Source organism: Hylaeus volcanicus, chromosome 1 (assembly GCF_026283585.1).
Source record: "Hylaeus volcanicus isolate JK05 chromosome 1, UHH_iyHylVolc1.0_haploid, whole genome shotgun sequence".
Classification (NCBI taxonomy): domain Eukaryota; kingdom Metazoa; phylum Arthropoda; class Insecta; order Hymenoptera; family Colletidae; genus Hylaeus; species Hylaeus volcanicus.
Window position 1 is genome coordinate 5,433,376 of NC_071976.1, and position 22,005 is coordinate 5,455,380.

A 22,005-nucleotide genomic window follows, 5' to 3' on the forward strand; every position below is an offset into this window, starting at 1 on the left:
TATTGGCCTCCCACCATTCACCGTCATCGAGTTTAACGCGAAGGAAGTACTATTTACTATTCACTCTGAAATTTGACACTGGGTTTTTAGGTTTCCTTTTCGTGTCTTTTGGGGGTATTTTTTTTATTTTGAGAATGAAAGAGTCGCGAACGAGGGGGAATGAGTCGTGAAATTATTGGTAGACGCAGGAAATGACAGGGATGTGGAACATGGAAAAAGCAACAAAAGATTTTCCTATACTTTTTATTTAATCCCTAGGGTATTAGAGTATTTTAGAAGCTATTCGTTATTTAAAACCAAAATGTAAGAACCAATTTTTGCAAGCTTCGTAGAGTACTAGAGTAGCTGGAGTAGATACTCGTCCATCCCTTAAAGGGAATCCCTTGAAAATTCATTTTCAAGTATTCTTTTGGATTTTTTGTTTTAAATTTATAAGAAATTTTTTCATAGCATATTGCACACATATTTATTTATATTTTATATTATACATAATAGATTTTTAATAAACTTAATTAAAATTAAATGTAATGCAAGTGATTCTATACAGTCCCTTTGAAAAAAATATGTTCATGATTGTCACTGTGTCGGTCGTTCTACTCATGCGAATCATATGTATACACGACACAAACTAGAATAATTAAAAAATATTGAATATTAAGAAACTAAAAACATTACGAATCTAAAAATATCGATTTTTATTGATAAATCGAAAAAATTATTTCTTGATTTCTTAATATCATTGTTAGCTAAAAAGGATATTCTACACATTTTTTTTAATTATCATCACTATCTTATTGTCCTGTTCTATCGCAAATGAAATAATTATGAGAGTTATAAGTTATAAGGTTACAAGAGGAGTAATCTACGGGATTAAGAAGTGTAATATTTAGATTATGGACCTACAAAACTGTGAAAAATAAACGATAATGCTATCATCTAGAACTATAAAAAAAAAAAAAAAAAAAATACCAAACAATTTCATGCAACATTATTCCAGACGAATAAACTATGGTTTTATATAAAGCAACAGGACCTTCTTGAAAATTGATTCTTTTAAAATAGCTGACGTATATTTAGTACTTGGATGTTCGCGATTCTAGTTCTATAGACGAAAATAAAATTCTACAGTAGTTCCCGTGTTATTTATTTGTTCGAATAACAGGGAGCCTTGGTGAACGCCACACGCTTCGGTTGAACGATCTCGCCTGGCAATCTTTAGTTCATATTTGCTATGGTAGACTAGTCACGAATATAAGTTTTTGGAGCGAGGCATCCAGTTGAAACGGAATCATTTTTACACGCGTACATATTTATAAAACATTGATGAAACATTAATTTGGAAACTATGAGATTTTCAGTGGAAGTGGAGGATGCAACCCTTAAGGGAGCATTATAATAAATACATACATAATTTGGAAATTGCAAACCTATCATTTAATTTAAAGAAACTTCTTCGATAGCACGAAGGTACGAATACTTATGCGACTGATTGTGTATAGCTATAAATAGAAAAAGAAATATAATTTAAATATTTAAATGAATTATAATTTACGACTCGAGAGTTAAACTATTCCCTTCCACTTATTTCTTATCTGAAAAGCAAGCAAACGTCATCGCGACTTATTCAAAAAATTCACCATATTTACAGAGGATTTTATTCGTGTTTCTACGTGATTCGTTTCGTTGGGAAGCGAATTAGATATGCGATAAAAATCCGTGTCAGTTTTATTGGGAAAGGGAACGAGAAAATTAATTTATGCCGTTTCCGGGTTCTATCGTACTGTACGTTAGACGTGCGCGGAGTAATAGAATCGTTGTACGCGTTAGAGGAGGAAACGGTGACCATCGTAGGTAAACTGAAAAACCCTAGCCCATAAAACTCTGTACCAGCTGGCCTTGGAATATGAATAGATTTGCCCGCAAAGAGTGCATTGTCCCGTTGCGTAACTGAGCGCGTGTTATTTGCACGTTTCCTCCAGGGAGAAGGCTGTACCTTTCACAAATTAATTTCTATTATTAATGTGGATTTCATTAGGAATTTTCTTCAATCGATTGTTTAATATTTGTTGACCTCTGAGACTCTACTTAAGATTCTGAGATTCGTAAATAAAACATTTCTTGGACCTTCAAGAGCATTCTGCGTGTAGCCATTTATGTTTCATGATTAGCAGTTAATTTATTTTATATTTAATTCAATTAAATTGACAAGTTAATTTATTTTATATTTCATATAATACCTCATAGTACTCGTTTTTTTAATCAGAAATTTAATCGTGGAATTTAATTCGTATCGAAGGATCTCCACAAAGAATGAAGTAAAATAAAATAAAATTGTAAATTAAACCGATATATATATCTTTTATTTTCATACGTTTCTAGGAAACTAAAATTCTATGTTCAATACTGGAAGGGACCTAAAACATAAAATTCGAAGCAACTAAATATAATAGGTACGTTTAAATCATGCCAGTTGTATTTCATTCCAACTGAATTATATGTTATTATAATTTCAAGCTCGCTACTTAATTTTTCAACAATGTTTCACCGCGTAAACGGCATAAATTTAATATTTTTTATATTCAAGTGCCCCGATCCCTGATCACAAGAGCCGTGAATTAAAGTTTTCTGTCCGTGGAATTTCGAAAACCACGTTTCCGATCGTTTCACGCTTAGCTGTCATTACGATATAATGTATCCAATATTATTATCGTAAGATTCAAGCGTGCTGTTAATACGAGCGATTAAAAACTGTATAGAATTGGTCGCGCGATAATGTAATTTCGACGATAGCAGGGAAAATGGCAGTATACATAAACAATGAGAAATAACCGCGCATTATCTGTTTAATGGTTCATTCAGCCAAAAATCTTACTCGCAAATCGTCCAATGACTGGATGACGGCACGATCGTATACGACAAACACGCTCGCGAGAATCTTTCCAGTTACATAATCGCTTTCGTAATATTTTTTGCAACGTCCACGTACCGAGAACGAAGTGGGCAGCATTCTTATCTGGATGAAAATTTCTAGATCAGAATGATCAACAATCTGCTTACATCTATTTATCTTCAAATCGAGATTAATGTTAGGACGAAATATTTCACAACGTAGTCGGAATCAAAAATATTAATTAAAACTAATTAATTTAAATTCAACGAAATTTTGATTTTAAAATAGAACATGTTATAGCGAAGAAAAACAAAGAGTTTACTGTCGAATCGAATAAACGTTGCGAATTGATTTAAACGAATTCAACAAAAATTTAATGAAATCATTTAAAAAAAATGAATACTGCGACAAATGTCAAATCATGTAATTTCCAGCGATCTCGAAACAAAATTTAAGCTTCGTAGAAATTTCCACGAGCATTAGTCGGACAATCAGCGTGTTAAAAACGTAATACATGGAGTCTTATTTTTAATTTCCTTCGTCTTTTTCAACGGACGACCAAGAAAGGATTAAGTCGTGACGTTGAAAACAGAAACTTTGCCGAGATGTTTGAGACGCAATAACTCAAGGACGTCAACGTATTATTCTCACTGCGCCATGCCACACAAAGGATGCGGGAATGCCACGCGCGTTTTTCGGGTCCTGGTTGCGAGCCGTTGGCATAAGCGATGGCATAAACCAGGAACACCGTACGCGAAACGCCCACACACGCACACGCAAATGGGTCGTTGGCCCCTGCCGCACATCCAGGATGTATATTTGGCTGGGATACCTGTAACGATACCAGCGATCCTATATTTGGCTAGTTGCAAACAAATCTTTGTACTTTTGCACAAATCCTCACCCCCTCTACATAAATTACTTCTTAGAGACGATTTTTCCATTGTCATTGTCGCGATAATCTGCTTCCTGGTAGAGAACACACATCTTGGAAGACGTCGTGATGATTAATAATGAAAATAGCAATCTAAAAAAGAGATTACAGTTAATATAGTAATTTTGTTTATTACCAAAAATAAACAAAAATACATAAATATATAAAATAAAATAAACGTGAAATGTCCATTAAATATCCGCCACGAGTACGTCGACAGGCCTATTTTGCTACTAAAAAAACAGAATCTTGAAACCCCCTTTTGAAAAACCCTGTATTCCTGTCACCAAAAAAAAAAAATACAATCGCTGCAATCACGAAAGGATTAACGACGGGGCTATTTTTTTCTCCAATTTATTTCCATAGACAACAATGAAAACGAAACCATTGTTTACGTCCACGTGGAGTTCGGTGGGTTGCACCTGAAAGTGTTCCGAGTTCGCTTTTTTCTACGCATCCTCCGAATATCAAGGAGCCTCGAAGAACTCGATACGCTTTAGTTAGGTGAGCCATTCCGAAAGGCAGGTGGTTTCGCCCACCTGGTCGTGACGCTCCCTCGCATGTCTCTCCTTCTTTTTTTTTTCTTGCTGCTTGATTTCCTTATTCGGAGGATATCGTGTTATTGCGTCTCCTCGCATCTTCCTCAATTCATGCATAGTCGACCAGTGACAAGGTTTTCCTGGAGTTCGTCGTGTGTTCCCATCGAAGCTAGTAATACGATAGACGGTACGTAATGAATAATACGTGCTTCCCTGTTGGCTAGTTGCGCCGCAGTCGTTTAATTATTTATACCCTTATGTGCACTATAGCATATGCCGCTAAATGCAGACTGCCATCGAATGAATGATGTACTCGTGGGAGAATATTATGACAGAAAAAGTGAATTTTATTACTAGACCGCGGATGTTTATGCATTCATGTTGAATGAAAATGTGGGTACATCTATGAGAATGTCCTCAAATGCAAGAATATATGAAATATCAACAATAATATACATGATATACCGTTTAAAAGATAAGACATATTTTCATTCAAGTTTCAAAGTTTTTCCTATATCTGTGAAGATACGAATTTGCATAAACATTCGCAGTCTCTCATTTATGATCTACGATAAAATTAAAATATGTGGTTCTCTTTGCTAGCTCTTGTATGGATCGAATTTTGTTTAACGTTTTTATTGCGCTAATATTTGAAACTGAACAAGGACAGACAAAGACACTAACAAAGAAGAAAGAAGATGAAAAATTAAATAAGAAAAAGGAATTTAAATTTGTAATTCGTTGAAGGTGAAGAACGGCGCTAATAAATTTAAACTATAAGAGGACTAACGAAGAGAAACTGAAGAAGAAGAAAGGAGAAAAGAAAACGAGGAAAGAGGAAGAAAAGTTAAGAAATGAAATGGAGTTTAAATTTGTTGAACGTGAAGAATGGCGCTAATAAATTTAAACTATAAGAGGACTAACGAAGAGAAGCTGAAGAAGAAGAGAGGAGAAAAGAAAACGAGGAAAGAGGAAGAAAAGTTAAGAAATGAAATGGAGTTTAAATTTGTCGAAGGTGAAGAATGGTGGTTACGAATTTAATTTACAAAAGGACTAATAAGAAGAAAAACAGAAAAGAAAACGAGGAAAAAAGACAAGAAATTAAGAAAGAAAAAGGAGTTTTTGTTCAAGATGAAGAGCGGCGCCAATCACGATTCCTCTCGTCCAAACCGATGATCCGTGGAACAAGACGACAAAAATATTTTCCTCACGGATTTGTTTTACAACCCATACGGTGCCATATACGTTAGACGCTCACTATATCGTATTACACGCACGTTACACTTGCGTACGTGAATTGTAAATTACGGAAGATCGTGTCCGAAGATGACCTAGATACCCAACGGGCTGCAAGAAAGGGCATCGACGTCAAGCTGGCATGCTCGGGTTCTTTATGCTCTCTCGGAAAGGGAAATAGAGAACGACTGGAAAAAAAAAGGGTTCGACGGTCACCACTTCCTTTGCACGCCAAAATTCCCGCGGTCCCCGGGGACGTTGAAAGCCGTGAGAAAAAGGAGGACAGAATGGAAGTGTCCCGTGGAAAATGCTCGGTACAACCCTATCGAAATTAATTGGTTTTTGTACGCGTGGCGGGACATTGTCTAACCTTTCATTGGTTTAGTAGCTATTCAGGCAATTATTATGGTAAACGTTTTCAAGCTTGCAGTATGAACAGTTCTAAAATTTCAGATGTGTTACACAGGGCGTTCGGTAAATGGCGAAAAGGGGGGCGATTCTACGTGAAAAAATAAGTCGAAAATATAAAGTAGAAATTATTCGTGTGAAGCTTTGTTTACGTGAAAATCGACTTTGAATTTTTGACGAGTACAGTTGCGCTTCGAAATAATTACACAATTTTATTAATGGTTTCGCAGGAGGGATTCTAGTATTTTGTTTTTTGATAAAAGACAAATGGCATAGAATATAAAGAATACATACAGGACGTTCCAGAAATAAATACCTAAACTTCGATTTCCAAATAGAATACTTAAGAATTCTGTTTTTAAATAAATGCTGTGCAATATATCCAACTGTTCGATTCTAAATGGAAGTACGCATGATTACAATTAAACGTGAAAGAAGATGTCTAAGTGTCCAGCACATGGGCAGAGGTGTATCTACTTATTAAAAAACAAAATCCTGAAACCCTTTTCGAAAAATCCTTAATAATTTGTACACATTTAACTTTCATATTTTTAACTTTTTATAGATGGCAAACTACCGAGTCAAAACATTAAAATAAAAATGCTTCTTTGAACCTATCTAATATTCTGCTTCATTTTTCTATACTCAAGGATCCTTGTCAATATTTTTCGAACCAATTACAACTCTCTCAAGTTACTTAAGAAAATTTTGATCGTTTGCGTCGTTCGTGGATGCTAGATGCAACACGCGACGTTCCACGATCGTTATTCCGCTGGAGCAACGATTAACGTGTCTTCGTTTTTGCATATGTTTCAGGGGTAACGTTCAAGGCGCATAGGTTGATCCTCGCAGCATGCAGCAAGCACTTTCAAGAGCTATTCGAAGGAATGCCTCCTTCTCCGGCGGGACTGATCGTTATTCTCGACGGGACGAGTGCCCACAATATGGCCTCCCTTCTTGAATTCATGTACCGTGGCGAGGTACACGTGTCCCAGGAATCTCTCAGCTCTTTCCTCAAAGCAGCCGAATGCCTCCAAGTATGCGACTTATTCCGTTTTCTCTGAAATAATTGCCCCCGAATAGTAGTCACGTGCGCCGAGACGCGGACGCGCACTTTGCATTCCTCGGTGAACATCTTATTTTATTTTTGGCCACGATTAATGGTCAGGAGTTCCTGTTTTAAACCACGACTAGAGGAACGAGACGACCCTAATCCCTATGCTCGCTAGAAAAACGGAGTCGATTCGAATATCATACGAAACGCCCGACGTTTCGTTGTAATAGACAAATTGTGCGGTGAAAAACTGCAGCCTGGCGCTTTTTGATAGTATTTGTTTTTATGAAATGCGAGGTGTTGCTGTGTTAATTTTTCAGTATTTATTTCACGAGATAAGAGATGTAACGTTACTTTGCTGTCAATATTTGTTTCGTGAGATACGCAAGCTCTTTTCTTGCAGAACACATTAAAATAAAAGTAACAGATAATCGAACAATGAAAATTGATTAGAAGATAATGAACATATTACAGAGATCAATCGTAAAATCTTATAAAAATTCTACCTTAGCAGTGCTTAAAAACACCTGTGTACATTTTACTCGACGCTGAGTTCTTGAAAACACATGCAATGATCAAAAACACGTGTCTTGTTACGGACATAAATTAATCGTATAAGTTTCCATACAATACTCCAAAATTATTACTATAGTTATTATTAGTCGTATATGTATTCATTTTAAGCAGTCACCAAGAATCACCTCGAAAATTATTATTTTCATATCATTTTCATAATACTGCAATCTTAGATTGTTGCTCTGTTGCTCTGTTGCATGCAATGCACTAAAAAATATATAATGTGCAACACCTGCATTCAGTTATCTATAAAAGTGCATTTACCTTTCTCAGTGACTCAGGTCATCTTTGCCTCACCGACGATCCTTTTATCGACACTTCGAGTTCCAAAGAAATTAAACCTAAAAAAGCGTTATTTCTGGTTGATTTACTGCGTCGAACCTAGAGTCATCTCTCGAGTGCAAAGGGTTAAAAAGTATGTACCCACCCAAACCCTTTTATGCCCTCTCAATAAACGTGCCACCGTATCAATTACAATTTCGAAACCAAGAAACCTCTAATCCGTTACGTAACGTTCCCAATGGTTCCCCAAGAAAACGGCCTTGACGGAACCTTGGAGACCTTTCTTTCGTCTTATGCAACTACAACTTTTCAAAATGTCGGTTCGATTTTCAGGTAAAAGGTCTGTCCATCGAGCACGAAAAACTGGCGGTGGCGCAGAGGCACGCCGCGGAGAGCAACAACAACTCGTCCACGGAAACCGCGGGTAGCGGAAGCGGTGGAGGTGCCGTGACTGCAAGCGAAAATGGCGGCGGCGTCGGCGGTAACGTGGGTAGTAGCGTCGGCGGCGGTATCGGCGGCGGCGTCGGCGAGGTGAGCGACTTGAGCGAAGCGGGTGAAGCAACCATGGTGAGAAACACCATGAAGAGGACCCCCACACCGGCACCGTCGCCCGCCCCTGCCTACACCGTGCCCAGCGTCTACTCTACCTCTCACTATTACGAAAGTCCCCCGAAAAGGCTGATGAGGTAAGTGCCCTTCCACCTTGCCTCGCGAAGGACTCGCGAGTGAAATTTTCAAATGGTACCTGGCAGCCATTATGGCGACCTTCGCGCGTTCCGAGACCCATACGAACAGACGGTCGATTTTAACGTTAGAATTATGGAGGTTCCAAGTGTCTTTACTGCATTGTTTTCTTTCTTTTTTTCTTTTTATGTTTACTTTCTAAGAATTTTTTGATCACGTTTGTACCTATTAACGGAGTAAATTAGATGTACACAAAAGTCGCGAATCTATTAACACATTGTTGACCGGTAATTTTACACAGAAGGACTTTATGTCACCGGCTATTATTTCGTAATTTTATGCGAAATTAAAATAATTTAAATGATCTTCGATGAACCTTATTTAATATATTTTACCAATATAATGAATTGAGATGAAATATTTTACATACATAACGCGATGAGCAATATTCTATATCGCCCTGGGTTTCGTAAATTGAAATAGATAATGCAAATGCAAACATGAGTTTACTCGTGACCAGCCAATTTATGTTTTAATATCAATTATATCATTTATGTTTCGATATTTATTTCGAACACTTTTATACGAATTACATCAAATACGCGCGACATATAATTCGAATTCATAAATGTATATAGTTAAATGAATATTGAATTCAATAGATAATTAATAATATTTAAATTAAATACCCCACCAATCTAATAAATAAACAGGTTTGTCGGATTGGTGAGTATTTAAATACCAATTAAGTATATTATTTATACATCGTTGATATATTAATCCATAAAACGAGGCATTAATTAGTGAACTAATTACACATTTATTTATTGGTAATATCGATATTTATTCATGAAGCATTTATGAAAGATTAAAAAAAGTTGGAGTATAAAGGTTTACGACGAAGAAGGTTCTTCTTTATTGAATTTTGTTTTGTTTTAAGAAGTCATCCAACGTCATTCGCCTTTTCCTTTGAATTTATAAATATAAATATACCCTTGAATTTATTATTAGATCGCCCAGTGACGTTGATTCTTTGGGAAGGGCGAGTGTGTTACGCGACGGCACTGCCTTCCGGCCCGCATCCGCGCCACATCCGCTTCTTCTGGAGAACCACTTCTATCAACCGTTCACCCACCCCTCAGAGACGCCCGCACATCCCCACACCGCGCCGCACACACCAACGGAATTGGAACAGGAATTGGAACGATCGAGGTCCGAGGAACGTAGCAATTGCGATCTCAAGGAAAGCGTAGCTGAAGGTAAAGACCACTTTTAATTACCTTATCACACTTCCTAGTATACTTGCACAAAGATATCCTTTCGATCCTTTGGCTCGCGAACGATGTTCACAAAAAATCGGAAAATCTGGAACCATTCTGGATATTGGAGTCTTATTTTACCGATTTTTTAAATCTATGTTACACACGCCCCTCAACGCCTTGCAGATACATTTAAAAAATTCCTGCAAAATTCAAGCTCTCGATCTTAACATTAACGCCTGCTTTAAACTTTCGAAAGTGTTAATTGGAAAATAAATGGAATTTCATCGATCGGTTACTTTTGTTTATAACTCCGATAAAAATTGATGAAGCGATTTCAAGTTTGGGTAGAGTTATTAGTTCAGATTTTTCAAAACGTGAATCTAATCGATTTGTGCAGCGAACGGATCGTATGTCAGACGTGAGCGGATTTTAGCCATGCGTTTATATTTTCGCGCAGATCTTCGGATAAAGCAAGAACCGGTGACGCTGACCGATCGCGAGAGGGCAGAAAAATTGGCGGAAAGATTGTCAGGCGAAGTTTACTCTAGTGGAAGGGGGTTCGATGGGAGTCATTATGGCTCAAATTCGGACCACATGCAGCACGGCGCGCAAATGGGTTCCGCGATGGTGCCGTTGCCGCCGGCTCATCCACCGACTCCTGATCTCAGTCCTGCACCCACCACCCCCGCTATGTGGAACACGAAGATCAACAAGGCTGGCACTGTCACCACTCCTGATGGTAAGTGGAATAATTCGACAACCATTTATCGTTAAATAATATCAATTTTGTCTTCATTTTACTTACTGTACCAAGTAATTACGTAGATATGGTTTCATTAGTACTAGAGCAATATAGGAACAATGTTATTTATTTACTTTCATAACGTTTCAACGTAACGATACATTTCTTCATCATGAATGAAATAGTTGAAAATATTTCTCTTCAAAGATTTATTTTTAATTTGTCTAAAAAGGATAAATTTATATATGAAGTAATCTTAATTGTACTTAAGAGTACACCACTATGGTTCGTAATATTTCATAAATCTGATTCTAAAGCCTCTGCAACTCGCTGAATAATTAAAAGAAAATTCGTATGATGTTCTACGTTTAAAGCAAAAGACGTAGGTGATATGAAAAATAATAAGCTACGGCAAAATTAATACCGCATTTAAACGACGAAATTCTAAAATTATTTCAAATCTCTAAAAAACCTTAATTTTTCTATCACAAACATTCCAATAACTTTTTCAACCCCCATTACGCTCGAATTTTATATAAAATACCGAGTATGCGTAAGTTTTTTAAGGAAACCGTCAAATTAATTGTCTGTCAGTGGCCGAGGAGATTGAAGATTCCAGTAAATTGTATCTACTTCATAACTGACTTTATTGTACTAGTGTAAGTAGAAGAGTAAGTGTGAAGAGAGATAATGCGTATTTGTCAAGAGAGGCTAGACGATATCGTTGGCTGATTTTCTTGTTTACTGTAATCGTTGATCTGACCAAGTGACACCCATAATGAAACTAGGTTTCGCGCTGATTTCGAGCTGAAAGTTTGAATAAGCTAATAAAATGTTAAACTCGGAATACGTCTGATAAAATTAACATAACATAAAATGAGAAAAGTGAGTAGAGAGATTGCATTGGTTCCTATTAAAAAATCGCGTGGAGTAATAAATAACAGGTTATGATGGCATCATCGTAAAAACTGAGAAATAAACATATACAAGGCGTTCCAGAAATAAATACCTAAAGTTTGTTTTACCAGTGGAAACCTTTAGAATTGTTTTTTAATACATAATATACATCATTAAAATTAAAGATGTTGCTCAAGTGTCCACCATAATTGCACTGATATACGTACTTTGTTATTAAAAAACAAAATTCAAAATCCCCTTTAGCACAACCCCTTCTTATGAATATTTTTTATTTTTGTTATTAAAATTCTATCTCTCTGTCACTTTTTATTTTCTAATATATTCAGTCACAGCAATCACTCCCTCTCTGAATACTATTGAAGAAAGGAACTGTCTCTTAGATATACAAATTGTGTAACTGTACATTTAATTATTTATGACTCTATTTTAAATAGAAATATTTACTGGCCATTTTGTTGCATTAAAGTATCGGTATTCATAATAACGAAACAGACAATTCTTTCGACATTTGGTTTTACAACTACATGTAACGTAAGGAAGATTAAAAGTTGCCTGGTCTTTGTTTATAAATAAATGGTAAGTTCATCTTGGTAAAGCCCAGAATTAATGTCTACGCCTGATATAACTCTACCGTTCCAAACTCTCGAAAACAGCACGACAATCTTCCACTGTTTATACGCTTAATTTTTAGAAACCCTGTACAAATTCGAGAATCATCGTCCAGTTATGTTTATTGGAATTTTCGCGAACGCGGCACGTGTCGCGAGACTTATCTTCAAAGCGCAGAACGCATGTGTAAAACGATTAAATTCGAGCATACATCGAGAACACCAAAGATATTGTTTCTGAAGGCAAAACTTCGGCGATATCAACGCGAAAATATTCGCTCACTTCGCGTTCGGTCGAATCGCCAAATGAAATCGTTCGACTATCGCGCGAGTAATTAAAATTCCGCGATTACGAGTACCTAATTATTCGCGGCGATGATCCCCTCGGTCATAACCGAGCCGAAAAATGATGTCAGAGTTTTATCTGGGTTAACGCGAAAGCAAGGTCTACCGAATCTAATGTTACAAAATGCACGGCTAATCGTTGCATCATCGGCTGCACGTGGAGAGCTTTCTTGATGTTGCAACTCGCGTCTCTCTCGTCGTTTTCCCTTTCCAGCTGGATCCGCTCTCCTCGATGCTTACGAGGCGTTTGGAATAGTGATTCGGGCTGGGATGATTTAAAAATGCAGGATGAAAGTACGCCTATACCACGATTTACATGGAAGATCGATTCCGAGGTATATCGTGTTCATCGTAATCGTGGTCTTGGTAGGGAAAATCATGTGAATCGAAAAAAGGCGAATAATTTAGGCAATTATTTAATTGTACGTATCTTAATGCAGATGAAAGTAAAATGTAAGTGGAATTTAAAAAAGTAGTAATCCATTCATGAAATAACAAACATACCTTGTATATTATTATAGATAGTAATTAATATATTTATATATAAATACAAATATAGGTAATTTTTATTTTAAATCATGAGCATGAATAAGTTTGCAAAGAAAACAAGTAAAAAGAACGTCATATTTATAGAAATCAAAATAATAATCACGAAATAGATCATTGATACAGGTATAAAAATACAAATACAAATTTAGATAGATATTCATATAAATGTATAAATATATATATTTTTTATTTCTCTATCGAATCATGTCATATCTATAGAAAATAATAATCATGAAATATACATAAAATATAAATATGGAATATAACTATTTAATACATGATGATACAACTATACTTCATGATTTTTATTTTGGTTTCTATAAACACGACGTTCTTTTTACTCGTTCTCTCCTTTATCGTTTCGATGCTTAGGATTTAGAATAAAAATAAAATTAAACCTTCATGGGGAGAACAGTGAAAATATCTAATAAATTATTCTCTACGGAACTCTCTACAGAAGTTTCCGAGTTATAAAGAGTTATAGAGGTTTCACCGTAATTAATAAAAAAAAGCGAAAGGAACATCAGGGCCAACCCAACATAATCGCCAAATGTTTCATTCACCTGTTCGAATATTCGAATGGAGAAAAATGCGTAAAATCCCGCGGGCCTCTCGCGGTGGCCGCCGCTTAAGAAACATTCGTTCAGAAAAAAAGCCTTTCTCTTTCGGCCCTGCTTCCTCGGTCTTTTCCTCTTCCGTGGACACAGCCGAGCCCCCCCTTGTCCCTTTACCTGCCCGTCTCCTTTTCTCGTGACGCGGCTCAGCTCGAGCACGGTTAATGTCAATAACCGTTGCATTAGTTGCCGGTTCGCTTCTTTCTTTACCGCCGCGGCTGGCCGCTCATCTAGCACCGATTAAAAATGGTTAAAGCGTCGTTCGCGACGTCGGCAACGATCATGGACCGGCGACCGTTGTCTCGGTGTTGGTTTAGCCCCAGGCCAACCCCTACGTGGCCAGTTTTACGTGGCGTCGCGGCGTCACGCCCGGTGATTTGCTCGTCGGAGCAAAAGATGTTCCCAGTGGCTGCACCGTTGTCGCCTGCATCCTCTTTGTACACTTTGTTCACACCGTGAAGGCGAGAACGGCCACCGTCGTCGTAAGGTATAGCCATAGCGCCCCTCCAGGTGGGTGTCGACCGAGGAGCGTCCGTGAATCGTGACTAACGGCGTCGGTTGCTCTCTTTCTGTCCGTCGGGATGCCGTCGAAGGGTGGACCGGAGAACAGTGGTCCCGATCGAGATATTTGGTAACGTAGGGCTGAAAATTCGTAGCAAAATTTAAGTCTTCGTATGAATCACATTTTTTTTCTTTTTATTAAATTTTGTTAATTCCTCTATTTTCGAAGTTGATGGAAATTGAGGAAACAATATGAATTTATTAAATTATGATAGAATTTTAAAAATTTGATACAGCTTTAATAAATTCGTATTGTTTCCTAAATTTCCATCAACTTCGAAAATAGAGAAATTAACAAAATTTAATAAAAAATGTGATTCGTACGAAGACTTAAAGTTGTATATTCTGAATATAGCAGAAAATTATACCACCGAATTGTCTTCGTTGTTCCCGCTCCTATCTTTATCTGCCATTAATCCATCTACGCTAGATTTTCTCTCAATTTTATTTATTTATTTTCATATATTTCCCACCCCTGCCAAATAATTCTCAACGTGTGTTAAATCGATGTCTTAAATATCATTTATATTCACACTTTTTTCATCACCATCAAATTGTCTCTCCTCTTCTCTCTTTTATCTTTATCCTCCACTGATCAATGATAATTGGGTTGTCCCCAATTTTTCTTTGTTTATTTTCGTCTCTTTTCCAACTCTGCCAACTCGACTTCCTGTACTGTATCTTTACTTTATTCGTCTATCCATTATCTTATAGTCTGCGCGTATCGTTCGATTCCTTCTCAACTCCATCCAACAAAACTCAAGAAACGATAATTAAATAGTAATATTCCAATAACGATGTCCCAATAATAATATTCTAGTAATAATACTCTTTCCTTTTTAACCCAATAAACAAAACGCAAGTAACGATAATAATAATATTCGAGTAGTAATACGTTAACTTTATTCGTAGTATTAGAATACCTCTGAATTATTTGAGCATTGAATTATGGAAACAGTTCGAGCCCTACGTTAGAGCGAAGCGTTAACGGTTCGACCGAATTGTCACAGCTTAGTGAGAACCGAAGACCGTTTCGAAATTGTTGGACCATTCTATTAAAGTACAGTTATGCTAGCTTTGATTTTGTCGTTAGGAGTTAGGTTTTTGTTAGAGGCTGCCCGTCGACCACGTCACGCACTCTTTCCACCGTGAACGATTCGCCTTGAAAGTCGCAATAGGAATTCGAATTTTTCACAGAAATCGTACACGCTGTGTGTTCCAACTATTAAACTATCTCGAAATTGTTCTTCACTTTTGTGTCTCAGTTCGGTCATTTTTTTTTTTAAGATTTCTTATAACGAGCGCATTGTAAGCGTAGCTTCTAATATTTAAGTTTTCTGTTTTTCATTTGAGTTAATAACACTTGTTTCGTTACCATATTTATTTAAATCTTACAGCGTCTTAGTTTCACTGATCTTGGGTCGATAATGTTTGCTATTGAAAAATAAATTTTATTTTTCACGAAGTCAATGTTCTGTGTTCTAATTTCTTCAGTTTTTTTAGAATGACTCTATTCCAAGCAAAAGATTGATGAATTTATCTGTGTTTGTTTGACATAATTCTTTTTTTTTTTTATAGAATTTTCTGTAATTTGTTACATATTTTAATATATACATAATGGCTGAATCGATATTATACGCGTGCTTCTGTTTAACACGATTGCTTTTCTTTTAATATTTTGCAAAAATTTGTTAAATATTATATCTATAACGACAATAGTATGGTTTTTCGACTCACACTCGTTTATAATCACACATCTTCCTAGAACACAGTGACTTTCTCTCTAACGTTTTCAAGCGTTCAGCGTGTCCTTCTTTTGCTGTCGGCTTTCTCAGACCATGGACCACCTAATTTCGTGGCATTCGAACACTCCATCAGAAACTGGAAGGTTATCAGGAATCCAGTCGTGTCGGTTTACATAGACTCATCGATCATTAACTTTAATATCATCGATCACTGCTTTATTCCACCAAAATTTAGACCAACGACGAATTCTTTTCGGTAACGAGTATCAAATAACAATCAATAAGAAACTTTTTGAATTTTGTGTCGCGGATGATCCCCACCACCATTGTTTTCAACACTGATTCACTTCAACATTCTATTTCACTGCGTGTTTCTAATTTTCCGTTACAAGACACGATCAGATGCACCTGTACCCGACGAAAATTCAAAGTTGGTTTTCTCGAAAACAAAGTCTCTCGCATGTAAAATTTTTATTCTCTATATTTTCGACTTATTTTTTCACGTAGAATCGCCCCCTTTTCGGTTGTACCACCAGTTACCGAACACCCTCTATAATTAAGACGTACGTATACGTCATCTTACGAAAACAAAACTAAAATTATTTGTCGAAATATCGATATATGTGATCTGAAAGTTACACGGGCCCCTTTGTGGTTAATAGACCAGAATTATAACTGTATCAAAGTAAACGCACAGAATGAATTTCTGCACCTGATAAAATAGATAAAGAAAAGTCACAATTCGAGGTTTCAACGGAATTGACACGCCACGACATTGAATTATAAACGAAAGACTACAAGGTGCACAAACGTGGCGGTGTACGTCGCGACGTCCTCGTCCTTTCCACTCTTCTTCCTTCCAAGACTACTTCAACCCCTTCGATGCAATTTCGCGCACGTGCCTCGTAAAAGTTTCATCGAATCGTGCACGCGCAACAAACGCCGGAAATACACGAGTACGGTGACTCCGCGTGGCTCTGTGAAACATTAATTCGTGGTTTCCGACTATTAATTCCGTATGCGGGATCGTCGCGACGCCGACGTCTGCGCGTCGACATCGAGTGCCTTCGTGTTCCCCGAATGTTCGACGCGGAGCCACGGAGTCGCTTCTTTGTCGGTACAGTTTCGTGACCGGCCGAGTTTGGGAGAGTTTTCGGGCAATTATCGTGGACACGATTCGATCAAATTATTTCGTACCGGTGTGCATTACGGGGATCTTTATTTTGGTTTTAATGATTTTTTAAATCTCGGGATTGCGCACCCCCCTGGATACATTGCAAATAAAAAGAAATTCCTGCAAAATTAGAGCTCTTGATTTTAACATTAACACGTGATTCAAACCTTCCGTAGTTTTAAATGGAAAATACATGGAATTGTTTGAATCGATTTTCTTTTTTTATAATTCCGGTAAAAATTGACGAAGTGATTTGAAATTTGGAAGAGTTATTAGTTATGATAATAGGAACAAGTCGTAAAAATTTCAAATTTTTATCTGAATTATTTTTCTCGATATTATTGAATTTATATAAATATTTTCGCATGCAATTGAGAAAAGGAACTTTGAAACCGGTCGTATAATTGATCACGGTAAAAATAAATACAAATAAGTAGTTTAGTGTTGAAATGATTTCTAGAAGACACGTGCATGTATACAGTCTAGTGATAGCGTCCAGAAAGAATGAACGCATATGCAAATGAGTCAAGTTACCAAATATTATTAGCAGCTGCTACAGCATCGATCCTAAATTAGGTCCAATTTCCATCGAATTCTTGTTAGACTCGTGGTGCCTCCGAAATTGGAGTATTCTTTTCGTTTAGGTAGCTGTACGCATCGCGGATCACGTGCAAATCAGGGAGGTCCAAGAATACCTAACGCTGGTCGATTCAGGCCACGGGTTCTTGGAAGCGATTTGTTCTTCTCGGTTCTCGCAACGCGCGAGCCTCGAAACCGGGTTTAACCTTCCATCGTTGAAAATCATTGCACAATGCAGTAAGAGCCCGAAGTCCTTGCCTGGTACATAATGTCCTCGGCAGTAAAGTAGTAAACTCTCCTTTTCAACAGTACCTATACTTTTCACGATATTCCATACTCAAGGTAGCAGATTAATAATGAATAATGTATTTTCTCTACTGGATTTCTTTCAATTAACTGTTTTATTGTTTGTATTTTTATTGCAGTTGGCACAGTAGGAAGACATTATTACAACGATAACCATATTATTTTCCAATCGTTTTAAAAACTAGTAAAAATATAATTGAAACTATCCATGTCTCGAGGGTTTATAAAGTTCAGCTTCTTTTGGTCTGGAACATGCTTATTTAATTAATTGGCAGTGGTAATTATAATAATTAGTAACGTTTTCATAAAAACTACTAAAAATAATAATGTAAGAAACGCACTTGTCTTGACCTGAGATTTTTTTAAATCAAACTTCTTACAATCTGAACCAGGCTCGTTTAATTTGTGTCAATTTATATTTTCCATTTATTTGTCGATAGTGGAACCATGAATTTTTGAACAATGTACAAACATGCAACTAAGAGACAAAAATAATAAAATTAGGTAACAGATGTACAGCTACGAGGAAAATTAATGAAAATGTCTAATATGGAAGACACACACGAACCAACATTTAATGTTGCACGAGTGCACACATCAAAAGTCCACAGAACCTGCATTTTTATCACAACAGTGTTGGAGTACATTATGATACGAGTAGGTTTACTACGTTGTAAATTTGTATAGTTCATCTAGCAGCTTTATACGTACCTGTGTACTATGATTTTATTACTTCTTTCTTATTCTAGTATTATTTCTTCTTCTTAGCCACTCTAGTCTACCACTGTCGATTAATTGAATGGACATGTTCGTTCTAAAAGAAGTTTGATTTCGAATTGAAGAATTCGTTAGATCCTTAGCCAAACAGCGTTCCGAGGCATAGTGGTTAAGAATCATCGAGTTACGGGTCAGACCGTTGGATGTTTTTTCAAGAGAGGATGCGAAAGGCTGGTCCCTATGTGTGTCATGGCCAAAGCGGCTCCCAGTATGTTTTAGAAACTGTTAGAAAAGTTTGGTCGGCTCTCGCTCCCGCGCTGCAAATTATCGTCGGACGAGAAAAGATTTGTTTAACCCGCGCCTACTTTCATAACTTCCTCAAGCCGGTACATTTTTCTCAGATCCACGAAACTTTCTGCTACGATTCGACAAAACTTTCTAGGTAGACCAAAACCATCCTGTCGCATCGCACAAGAACAATATAATCTGCGTTGATATTAATTTTATTAAAATCCATATTCATTTTATAATATTAACACGAGTATATCTATATTATTATACTAGCATAGGAAGAAGGATATAGGACAAGGAGAATGAAATCCATTTTAATATTAATCTTACGAAAATCAAGCCTCATATTTGTACAAGAAGAATAATCATATAAATATGAACTTTAATAAAATTCACATTTATTTTAATATTACTATGGCCAACTAATAAAGAATTCTTTTGAACAATTTTATATCCGATAACTAGGGATTAATTGTGCAGTTCGAACTTTTCACAAAGTGAAATGTAAATATTTAAATATCGTTACAAGTATTTGCAGATATTTCGACGAAAAAGTAGTTGACAAACAATTATTTTTAAAATATTTATTGAAAATGCACATGCACATATTGCGATACGTAGTCGAATGAATGTATTGTAATTAAAAAAAAAAAATGGTAATCTTCTGTTGCGCTACAGAGAATTAATTTTAAAACGATATTTACGATTTTATCGATATCGGTCGGAAAATTAATCGTAATACAAGAATGAGGTGTTCGAGAACTGATCGATCAGCCTCTTGTCGAGATTGAAATTCGACGTAATCGTACAAAAATTCTTGTTGACGAATGACTCAACGTTGTGCAGAGAGCCACGTGTACAACCACACAGATTGCAACGATTGCACGTATGTTCATCGGCGGAAGGGATCAGGTACTCGTGAGTGGTGGAAGGAGCGTAATCACTCTATTTGTCAGTGATAACGCATAATAATCTCACAGTGTTACAGTCACCTACATCTGCGCTACGATCCGAACCGTGAAATATTCGTGTATTTTTGCTTTCCAACCCGTAGAGAAGGAACCCATTGCAATTAAGAAAATTTAGCGAAAATAAGTCATTTAACAAAATCGCTTAAAATGTTTTAAATTTCATTTACATTCAAACTTCTTTGATCACCATCAAATTGCCTTTCCTGTTCTCACCCCCCATATTTATCTTCTATTAATTCATCTGCACTGGACTCTCTCTCAATCTTATTTATTAATTTTTATCTTTTCTCTAAACCTGTCAAATAATTCTCAACGTGTGTCCAGAAGTTTTCGTAACGTAGTCGGCTGCGTTAATTTTCTCTTATTCGCGCGCATGGTTGGGGCTGCACGTATCGTTTCTACGCACGCAATCAGGCGGCATACAGCCAACTCTCACGCACACGGGTTCTCAGTGTTAACCGTTAGAACGCCTGATAGGATGGAGAGTGGGTCTCGTGCAATGCCGAATTCGGGTCACGAAATATTTCATGATAACGCCGTCAGAGGGCCTGTCGTACCACCGAAGCTGATAAACGGTGTATATCTGACCGAAACGACACGCATGCTCGCTCCTTCCTCGTCGAGTCGACTGCGTAAGCTCCCCTGCATGTCGCATGCTTTCGATCGAAGATGGGCAAAACTCTTATCCCGATAAAAGTATTGTATAACGAATGAGAGATAAATGACCTTTGATGCGTCACATGATCGATAAAAATGAAGCCATTTAATGGAAAGGGTCGCGTACTCCAAAATGATCTTTCAAGGACATCGACTGAGTACATAGTTTTCACTAGTAGTTGATGAAGAATAATTCAATTAGGATCGATATTTTTTTTCCAAGGTGTTTCGAAATTGTCTGAAAATGGTGAAATAATATTTGACGGTTGTACGTGTTTTTCTTTAGGATTTTTGGACAAGTGGATTCTTTTTCCATCAAGATTACAACTACAGAAGTCAACGAACATATTTCTTTCTAAAGTCACTCAATTATTGACAATGTTCTTAAAAGCAAACTAATTTGTAAATATATTAAAAAGATTCTCTGTTACATGGATTGTCTCCAACGACGTGTGATAAAAACAGTGTCAGTAGATATCCCACAATATTTGTGTTCGTTTAAAAAACAAAATTCTGGAAGGAAATCCCATTTGGAAAACACTTAATTTCCATGACTCTTTTACTCCTTATTTCCCTTGAATGACCTTATCGTTGCTAGGCATTGAATTCGATCTTCATTCAAAATAAAAAAAAAGGGTTACTTCTCTTAAAAAATTACCGAGACTCTTGAACCACAAAAACTAGCTTCCCCTATGTAATTTTCAGTTCGACATAATTCTCACGACCTCGAGGATAACGGCGAGATTCAGGCATTCCCTTCAAGCCACCTTATCTGGCACACGAAATAATTCATATTAACGATCCCGCGATCTCGCAAAGAACAATTTTAATTTTTATTATTCGAGAGCCACGAGGACTATCACAAAACAACCGGGAGTACGTTTCGACCCTTCCGCAAGCTTTATTACTGTGCTTCTCGCTCTGACAAGTACGAATAAAACAGCGGACGAGCACCGCTAGCCTGACGCTACCCTCCTACGCACAATGCGTAACCCTATCTTCGCTGGAAATCCTCAACCCTCATTCCCGCCCTTCCTCCTGCAGTACCCTCCCGGCCGCGACGTCTCCCTTCCTGTATCTATCTCTTTCGCACGATCCCTCTCGTTTCTGCTCCATGATTTCCTACGCGCAGATGAGCGATGCTGTATATAGTGTCAAAAGTCTTCGTAAGAGTCACGGTAGACTGAAGGTTATCGCAATTTTTACAATTTTAGGGGTCGAAAAAAACTGTTGTTCTCGTGAAAGTTCCTTTTCAAACAGAACAGACTTCCAATTGGGCCTTGTGAAAAATTCTATCAAGAACTATGGTAGAGCGAAGGTTATGACAATTTTTGGAATTTTTAGGGTTGGGAAACCTTCCTGT

General features: G+C 37.0%; 1 protein-coding gene across 3 annotated transcripts in view; it reads left to right on the plus strand.

Annotated features, from left to right (window-relative positions):
* Positions 1 to 22,005, plus strand: part of LOC128884352 (zinc finger protein chinmo) — an 84,634-nt gene that overhangs the window by 35,483 nt on the left and 27,146 nt on the right. For 2 of the 3 annotated variants that reach the window (XM_054137694.1, XM_054137704.1), the window contains exons 2-6: positions 4,967 to 5,913; positions 6,824 to 7,044; positions 8,253 to 8,605; positions 9,615 to 9,862; positions 10,323 to 10,604. In XM_054137694.1, coding sequence (XP_053993669.1) covers positions 5,907 to 5,913; positions 6,824 to 7,044; positions 8,253 to 8,605; positions 9,615 to 9,862; positions 10,323 to 10,604 — 1,111 coding nt within the window. In that variant the 5' untranslated portion in view covers positions 4,967 to 5,906. The remainder of the gene's footprint in view (positions 1 to 4,966; positions 5,914 to 6,823; positions 7,045 to 8,252; positions 8,606 to 9,614; positions 9,863 to 10,322; positions 10,605 to 22,005) is intronic. The other variant, XM_054137684.1, reaches the window with a different exon arrangement.